General features: G+C 36.2%; 1 protein-coding gene across 1 annotated transcript; it reads left to right on the top strand.

The window, feature by feature from the left end:
• The first annotated feature begins 1,235 nt into the window (after positions 1–1,235).
• On the top strand, positions 1,236–10,022 carry LOC127854972 (calmodulin-A-like). Its single transcript, XM_052390182.1, has 4 exons — positions 1,236–1,408; positions 5,510–5,682; positions 8,143–8,228; positions 9,164–10,022. The coding sequence occupies exons 2-4, from the start codon at positions 5,539–5,541 to the stop codon at positions 9,366–9,368; spliced, it is 435 nt and encodes a 144-aa protein (XP_052246142.1). The 5' UTR covers positions 1,236–1,408; positions 5,510–5,538; the 3' UTR covers positions 9,369–10,022.

The raw sequence follows: 10,022 nt of genomic DNA, 5'->3' as shown, positions 1-10,022 counted from the left end.
GAAGTAAGTACTAAATATGAGAACATAGCCTTTTAAGTATAAACGCTTTTGCGCTGGTAATACTCTGAAAATAAAAGGTGTACGCACAAACTGTATTGATGTCGAGAATTGAGTGTAAAACTGTTCTATCTATTAAGCCTTTTCATTAGAGATAAAATTGTTTCATACAGTAAAACAGTGTTACAAAGACGCGGATATGTTTCCAATGTTCTGGTGGTATACTCAAATCAGCCAATGGAATAAATGAAGTGTATTCATTCGTACCTAGCCGCGGGAAATTTTATTTGAATTTTATTGGACACTTACAAAGGTCAAGTCAGGGTGAAAAGCTGGCTTATGCAGCTTACGCCGAAAAAACAATTCTGCTGTCGCCAATATCTATTCAATACGCAAAGGAGATTGACCTCAATAGTACCTCACAGTTGAGGAGCATCGAGATGTCTATTAACGGTGTGACATCCTTCTCCAACTAAGGATCCGATCGTGTAAGGATCTGATTGTGCATGCAATAAATACTGGACAGAAATTTTACTTAACCCATTTATGCCTTGTGGACTCTCCCATCCTCCCAAATTGGTTCAATTTATTTCCAAAATTAGGGATGTCTGGTATATTTATTTCTATATTTAGAATATTTCTTACCGAAATTCCTTTAAGCAAATAGCGCAGACCCTGATGAGACGCCGCATAATGCGGCGTCTCATCTGGGTCTACGCTGTTTGCCAATGCCTTTTTTCTAGACTCTAGGTATAAATGGGTTAACATCGACTTTGATCATGCAAAAGACACACGTTAAAATAATGTAGCCGATAATTTTAACACACACATGAACATATAGGGGCGGGAGGGCGGGTTATCACGTTGACTTTCCCCTTTTCAATAGTGTAACCCTGCTAATTACACCCCTACATTTGCGAATCAATAGATTTACAACACATCTAGCAATCGTCAAAACGATGAATCAGTTCATTTTGCGCGCTAAACAATTACCGTACACTCTCTTCTAAATAAACTGTACAATACCAACACGATGACGTATTTATCAATTAAGCCAGCTTAATGAAACTTTTCGCGATCCTGTCCTTACTCACAAACACATGAACCCTGTATATGAATGCTGGTTTGTCATTGACAAACCTCTTGTTTTTACAAGTTATTCAAAAGGTATAGCACGATTAATTCCACATTCCATTAGCATGTGTAAAGGAAATCTAGCAACCACCGACTGTCAACTGTTACACATACATTGCCCAACCCATACAATAGAAAGTAAAGCCAGGTTTATTGTAGTGGTATATACATCGCCGCTGACCATTGACACCGGTGTATAAAATACCTGTAACAGATTTCAAACTCAGTTCAGGTTGCAATAAGGCTGTGCGTGTTCACCGTCTCTCCTGTTTTGCACGTAAGTTGCTTTTTTCTTCTTAACATTTTCAGTTGTTTTTATAGTTTATAAATGCTAAATGTCTTCGATGAACACTAATTTGATTGTATTGATATTATGTGTTTGTTAAACCCATTTATGCCTAGCGTCTAGAAAAAAGGCAATGACAAACAGCGTAGACCCAGATGAGACGCCGCATGATGCGTCGTCTCATCTGGGTCTGCGCAATTTGTTTAAAAGAATTTCTGTAAGAAATATTATAAATTTTGGAAATAAATTGATCCAATTTCAAAGGATGGGAGAGTCCACTAGGCATAAATGGGTTAACATTGTTGTATATAGGTCTAGGAAAACAATTTCCTTTAATAACACACAATTATCGTTGAATTGTAAATGTTAATGCTTCATTAAACTCGTTATTTCATCTTAATGTAAATTGTTATTGTAGTACATTCTTTTTTTTCCTACTGGCATGTTTGCGAATGACACACTGTACAAAATATCTATATAAATGTATATAAGTAATTGAATCTTAATTTAAAAAACAGGTAGTTAGTGACAGTGATAATTTTATGTGTCGCGTTCTTAAAAAACAGGGCATAATGCATGTTCGTAAAGTTTCGTCCCAGATTAGCCTTTGCAGTCCGCACAGGCTAATCAGGGACGACACTTTCCGCCTTCACTGGATTTTCTTGTAGAAGAGACTTTCTTTAAACAAAAAATACCATAAAAGCGGAAATTGTCGTCCCTGATAAGCCTGTGCGGACTGCACAGGCTAATCTGAGAAGACACTTAACGCACATGCATTAAGCCCAGTTTTCTCAGAACACGACTCATTAGATCGTTTAATGCGACTTTTGGTATTGTGCAAGAGTCGCGCGAAGTCTGGTCAGGAGTTAACCTGTCCGCTAATTAGGCGACGAACCCTTGTGTGTTTTATTCCGGACAGGGTAGCTCCAGCCCAGACCAGACTGCGCGAACGCTCAGGATGTTCTGATGGCAGAAGACCTATTTTCGCATGACGCGGTTCATATTATGGAAGAAATTTAAGTCTGACTTCCAAACAGAACACGATACGTTAGATAAGTAACGCAAAACAAAAATCAGCACTATATAGCAAAATAACAGAAAACTCCGAAGATTACTTGCGCGTGAAAGTCTAGACCTTGAGTTAGGTGATCGAATTATTAATTCTAACGAAACTTTAGCATCACATGTTTATGGCGGACCTGACTTTCATGTGCGATGTTGACTGTCGTGCCCACGCTTAATTTTAACAAAACGTGTTGTGATGTATTATGTTGTTTGTATTGAAGATTGCATTGCTTAACCCATTTATGCCTAGCGTCTAGAAAAAAAGGCCTTGGCAAACAGCGTAGACCCGGATGAGACGCCGCATGATGCGGCGTCTCATCGGGGTCTGCGCTGTTTGCTTACAGGAATTTCTGTCAGAAATATTCTTAATGTAGTGATAAATATACTAGACAGCCCTAATTTTGGAAATAAAGTGATCAAATTTAGAAGGACGTGAGAGTCCACTAGTCATAAATGGGTTAAATACGGTTTCAAAAAATAATTCATATCAATACCGAGCTACTCAAAATCGTCCCACGAATAAATGAAGTAAACGTGCGGAACCGTATTCCAGTCAACATGTAAGCTGCAATATTATGATATTTATACATTCACTGGAAACGCAATAACATGGAAAGCAGATATTCATGAGCCGCACATTTTATGATTGCAGTGTTACATTTATTACACTTTTATCGGTTTATTTACTACCTTTGCAAATATTACATGCGGGGACAAAACCGATAGGGATTGTTCGCTCATGATCGTTGTCGCTTTTAAAATTGAACAAGTTCAAACAAATTTGAAGAGACCCACACAAAACCTTAGCAAGTTTAAAATCAAACCATTGTAATTTTTGCGACAGGTGTGTGTGTTTCGGAGGGGGGGGGGGTATGTTTTGTTTAAAATAACAATTGCCGTCTTTAGTATAACTAATGATGTTAAAATGTTGGCTCGTTGCCAAAACTACAACATTTGAGCGCTGTACGTAGGTAAGGTTAAGATGCTTGTGAATAATGGTTATCGTACAATTTAGGATATTCCCCGGAGGGACAGACTTGGTGTTATAGCAATCTTATTGGGCTGTTACACAGTTTGGGACTGCAAGGAGTAATTGCTTTAACAAAACGACGGTTTCGAGGACTAATTGCTACAAAGGTCCCATACAGTTGTTAAATTAAAGCTGAATGCACTGCCGTTTTCGCTATTGTGTAAGCACAGGTCAATCTAATATCGCACTTTGGTGTAAACCTAGCTTCAACCAAACAGCTACCACATGCTTTCAAGTAGTACATATTTATGGAACGCAAAATCTGCCTATATATATATATATATATATATATATATATATATATATATATATATATATATACCAATACATAGTGCCAGTTACGCGGTCTCTGTAGTTTTCAGACTGTACTTACGAGGTCAATAAAAAAAACGGGGTCTATATACAACCCCGCAATCTAGGTTCCTTTAATTACTATGAGGGGGGTGTAGGGGAGGTAATGCAATCAAATCTCACAATAAGGTCTTAAATCGAAAACCACAATCACGTCTGAAATTGAAATTGTATATACCTCGCAAATAAGTTCGCTATATATATTCCTTGTATAAGACGTTAAATAAATGGCGTGTTCATAAATAACAATATATAAGGTACCCTTATATACCTTAATTCGTGTTAATATCGGATAAAAAAGGGTATGGAGATACACGTGTTTAAAGTGGGAACCCCATGACCTATGTCTAAATCAGAGACCCCGTAACTGGTCATATGTGTGAATATATATATATATATATATATATATATATATATATATATATATATAGTGAAACGAAACGCAGTTTGGTTGTTTCCAGTACATCATAGTTTCACCAGTTTCATCATCATTATCATAGTGAAATTGTCATCATCAACGTCATCATCGTCGTTGTCATTATTCAACAACATCGTCAAATTACCAACATCATTATAATAATTACCAGCAAATGTTTTATCCGCATTATCTTCACCGTTATCATCATCATTACCAACACTTTTCTGGTAACCACTAACTTCTTTGTTTTTAAGAATATATATTGTGATAGTATTAGTTATGGGATTGACCCACTAGAAATTTCATTTTCTGTCAAAGATTTTAAAGTGTGTTTTACTGAGCCATTAAAAAATGTTGGCATATTGCCACCAAACGTTAACCTGCAACATATGGTCGTATCAACAAGCTCGAAAACGCAAGATTTCAACATAAATAACGACGCAATGTCACACCATTAACATTTCTCGCTGGTCAAGTAGTTGTGTTTTTTCATAGCGGCGCACATTATAGTAGTTACGATAATATTTCTTCTTCCATTCGCTATTTCGTATCGTATTCTCGTTAGTGCAAAACAAACAATGGCTTTTAAAGAACACATTATAAAGACTGCCGAAGTTGCTTTTTTGTTAAAAGTATGTGTTCTTGTTTCACGGTTTAAAGCTACTCGGACCTAAGTGGCAGTCATGAGTGGCAGTATTGGGTAATTACTGTTTGTGTTTTTGTAGCTCCAGACAAATGAGTTGTCTCTCTTAGACACAGATATTGTTTTAACGATGCATTAAAGCGGGTCCATCATTGTGTAAAATTTCTTTATAGTTGAGTCGGTTTCCAAAAAAATCGGGCTTTATGCATGTTGGTAAAATGTCGTCGCTGATTAGCTTGTGTTGTCTTCACAGGGTTATGAGGGACGATCCTTTCCCTCTAGACTGGATTTTCAATAAGAAGAGATTTCCTGTAGAAGAAAACTTCCATAAAAGCGGAACGTTTCTTCCCTGATAAGCTAATCTGGACGACACTACGCATATGCATTAAGTCCGATTTTCCCAGCTACCGCCTATTTTATATGTGAATATTTTATATGTAGACCTAGGTGATTTGACGGGTTCAGATTTTGATCCTTGGATAGCAACTTATTTCAAGATGTCGATCACTTTTGATAAATACAAATATTAAACATTTCGTTAATATAATGTGACACGTAACGGCAATAAATATTAACTATTTAAAGGTGATCCTTTCTGACCTTGACCCACCAAGATGGCCTTCACCCAGGATGAGTGCGATGCGTTCTGGAATAACGCCGATAAAAACGGCGACGGTGAGCTGACCATTCAGGAGCTTGCGGCGGCCTTGAAGGAGTTCCGGTCTCCAGGGGGCGCTCCCACCGACAGGGACATCGCCGTAAGTTAAGTTGAGCCGCTCTCTGAGAACACGGGATGTATAATACATGTGCAAAAAGTGTCCTTTCAGATGAACATGTGCATTCCACACATGCTACTCGGGGACGACACTTTTCGCCTAGATTGGATTAACGCTGAGGAGAGACTTCATTTAAACGAAAAAAAAAATTATCAAAGCGGATAGTGTCGTCCCTAATGAGCCTGTGCGGGCTTCACAATAATGCACAAGCTTATGTCTGGAGACAGATATTGGGTGTCCAGTGACATTTTCCTCAAATGACAACAAATCCATGTCATAATCTAATGACACTTCTGATGGCAAACAAGTGAGGAAACGAAATAATAAACCAATGCTTGCTGAATGGAAAATCAATCTATTTGTGTAAGGGAAATAAGTATACGAAGTAGGAGGGAAATAAGTCAAATCAAAACGTTCCAAATCGAAAGCATGCCGAAGTAAACAAAACTGTAAACTATCGGGACTGACATTCGACCTAGCCATTCTTCAATCTTGATGAGCAAAAGTTCTGTAATAATTAAACAACAACAGATCACACAATAATATAAAAAAAATTGAAAGTATTAACCAATTACCTTTACGTTCACAATAACAATTAATCGCTTTCTTTTTTTCAAAACAATCGAAATGTCGAAACTCTATTTTCGTTTTGTAATTGATTGTAAATTCTGTTTCCGGTCTATCTTATAACTTCCGGTATCTAAATTTATGCTTGTTTTGACCTTGCCCTTGGCTTTAAAAATAGCGCGCATTCATTTGCGCTGCAACTTTTGGTCATGTGAACGTATCGGCGGGGAAAATACAAACATCAAATTACGAAACACAAAAGATAAATCGTTGCCAGCGCATTTACAAACATTTCAATTATTGATTTTTCTGACACCTGACAGTCTAAAATGTGCACGAAAAAGCATAAAAATGGCAAAAGCAAGCAAAATGTACACTGAAAGGTGCGCTGATCTTCTGTTCATCGAACTGTAGTTGCCGGAAGCCAAATTAACCGCCAAAATTATCGAAAACGAGAAATTTATCACATGACCTGTTATGGTCAAAATGGCGGCCACGAATACGGAAGTAAACGAAAACCGTTGAAGCAAACCGCGATTTCGAAATAATATCTTCGCCGATCGTATAAAAAACCATCTGATTATCGATATAAATATGTTCTCTGCATAAAACAATAATATTTGTTTGTAATAACCGACCTATTAGCATGATGCAGATGCAAATTCAACACGATGTTTATACTGGTAGTAGAAGGGGAGGTAAATATCCGGCGATGCATTGTAGTAGCTATTATATGGGACGGCACTTTACGCACATGCATAACACCCCGTTTTTAAAGAGCTGGACTCATCTTTATCGTTAATACGAAGGTCTAATGACTCCTTATTGAGTAATAGTAAAATCCAATTATGTCGGATGGACAAGGAAAAGGTAGAGCGCTCAATCGTAAAACATGTTCAAGGTCAACATATTGGAATAGAAATGGCAGTTAAGTATATTATAAACTCTATCGACTTCATTTCAGTATATATCTACTCCATATTTCAGTATATTTTCAACTCCGTATTTCAGTATATGTTCAACCCATATTTCAGTACATTTTCAACTCCATATTTTAGTATATGCTCAACTCCATATTTCAGTATATGCTCAACTTCATATTTCAGTATATGCTCAACTTCATATTTCAGTATATGTTCAACTCCATATTTCAGTATAAGTTCAACTCCATATTTCAGTACATGTTCAACTCCGTATTTCAGTATATGTTCAACTCCATATTTCAGTATATGTCCAAACCCATATTTCAGTATATACTCAACTCCATATTTCAGTATAAGTTCAACTCCATATTTCAGTACATGTTCAACTCCATATTTCAGTATATGTTAAACTCCGTATTTCAGTATATGTTAAACTCCATATTTCAGTATATGTTAAACTCCATATTTCAGTATATGTTCAACTCCATATTTCATTATATGTTAAACTCCATATTTCAGTATATGTTCAACTCCGTATTTCAGTATATGCTCAATTCCATATCTCATTATATGTTCAAACCCATATTTCAGTATAAGTTCAACTCCATATTTCAGTATATGTTCAAACTCCATATTTCAGTATATGCTCAACTCCATATTTCAGTAGATGCTCAACTCCATATTTCAGTGTATATTCAACTCCATATTTCAGTATATATTCAATTCCATATTTCAGTATATGTTCAAACCCATATTTCAGTATATGTTCAACTCCATATTTCAGTATATGATCAACTCTATATTTCTGTATATGTTCAACTCCATATTTCAGTATATGCTCAACTCCATATTTCAGTATATATTCAATTTCATATTTCAGTATATGTTCAAACCCATATTTCAGTACATGCTCAATTCCATATTTCAGTATATGTTAAACTCCATATTTCAGTTTATGTTCAATTCCCTGGACAAGAGTGGAGACAGCAAGGTGTCTAGAGATGAGTTCATGCAGGAGATGCTGAAACCACCTCGCTCGTATGTACCTTTGTATTGTGTCCTCGCTCGAATGTACCTTTGTATCGTGTCCTGGCACAGATTGAGTCTCGTTCAGGGAAAGATGGTCTTTATGCATGCGTGTATGGTGTCGACCCAGATTAGCCTGGGCAGTCCACACAGGCTAATCAAGAACGACACTTTCCGCCGTCGCTTTGTGTTTGAGTAGCACATACTTCCTTTAAACGAAACATTCAATAAATGCGGACTTCACAGGCTAATCAGGGATGGCACATTACGCACTTGCATCAAGCCCAGTTTTCATATAACGGAGTTCAATACTAGTACATGTATGTTGAAAGATGCCTGCAATAACAACCCCGTTGCAGCATCCATCACTTATTCACTATGTTCAATCGTTACCTGTAGTTTGTTTTATGGGATTATTCTATAAGAATTAAAAAGTGTGTTTACTGAAATGCGACTTTATATCAATAACTTGCAAGTTGTTTATATTTCATTGATAAGAAGCTATTAATGAAATGCTATATTCATAAGAATCCATTAAGCTCAGATGTTATTTAGGGCATATTCTTTTTTGACTATGATAGTGTATTTTCGGAATACATAATAATATCATATTTAACTAAGAAAGCATGGTTATTATAATTCCAAATATCGCAAGGATATAGAAATTGTATTTATTTTATAAAATTACTCAGTGCATTTTTTCAGGGTTTTGCGAATCCGTAAATGTAAAGGAGTTATTGTCATTTGTTTCAAATTACATATAAAACCTTCTGTTTGCAACTGCTGTGGATTTTTGCCCTTTACTTAATAATGATTGTCATTTAGAAGCCCTTTTTAAGAAATTATACCTTTACCCGTTTGATTTCAATGCACTCCTAAACGATTCACTTTCTAAGACAGCTTCTTTTGATTAAGATTTTCCACACCTTTTATTTTTGCGTCCACAGTCAAACTCTTCGGGAGACCTTCCAACTGTACGACAAAGACGGAAGTGGCTATTTGTCACGTGATGAAGTAAGGGACGTAATCAAGGCGTCGAATTGCTTTGGATCCGAGGGGTTCGAAGATGCGGTCGATGAGATATTCGCTGAGGCAGACCCGAATAATGACGGCAAAGTCACGTTGGATGAGTTCATGAAAGCTTGCAGCTAACTCCCACGAATTATAACAAACATTTAGACATAGTAATCACCCGTGGTAAACTTCCGTCATAATACGGAAGCTAAATCGGTCGGATTTGAATGTATCCGTTTATTATTCTTGACATAATTTTCGGACATTGCCAACATTGAAATTTTGAATCATTTACATTATGAAATCAACATAAATTACAGCGGTCTCTTACTAAACATACACCAAAATATATCATTAAACTTTGAGATATATAACTGTTCAATTTCTACGGAAAAAAACGACAAAACACGAAGATGTTCTTACGATGTGAGCATTTAAGATTTCCGTTCCAAGTATGATAATATATACTAGGTACTCACGGTATATGTGTATCAATTTTTAATAGTTTTAGCTTTTCCTTGTAAATTGGCATATTTTGTCCTGTAAGTCCAACTAAGTGCTATAGTAGCCGTCAAAATAACAATGAGCAGACCGTAAATTGATGTAATTGGTAGCCGTGTCATTTTCTATGTTTAGCTAATGTTTGTTCAATGTGTGACTAAATTTCTTCAGAGCTAGCCGTTTGAAAATAAAGGGTAATAACTTATAAAAAAATAACATTTGTTTTTCATGAGTTGTATATCTTAGATCAGAGCCTGGATATTTTGATTGATAAAAATAATGCTATCTTAA

The sequence above is a fragment of the Dreissena polymorpha genome, chromosome 13 (genome assembly GCF_020536995.1).
Source record: "Dreissena polymorpha isolate Duluth1 chromosome 13, UMN_Dpol_1.0, whole genome shotgun sequence".
Taxonomy (NCBI): Eukaryota; Metazoa; Mollusca; class Bivalvia; order Myida; family Dreissenidae; genus Dreissena; species Dreissena polymorpha.
This window is presented reverse-complemented; position numbering and strand designations above follow the sequence as displayed.

Excerpts from the sequence above, each read along its gene's own strand:
- LOC127854972 (XM_052390182.1), top strand. The coding sequence starts at position 5,539 with ATGGCCTTCACCCAGGATGAGTGCGATGCGTTCTGGAATAACGCCGAT. Across the intron at positions 5,683-8,142 it reads CCACCGACAGGGACATCGCC|TTTATGTTCAATTCCCTGGA; the intron begins GTAAGTTAAGTT and ends TCCATATTTCAG. Across the intron at positions 8,229-9,163 it reads ATGCTGAAACCACCTCGCTC|TCAAACTCTTCGGGAGACCT; the intron begins GTATGTACCTTT and ends TTGCGTCCACAG.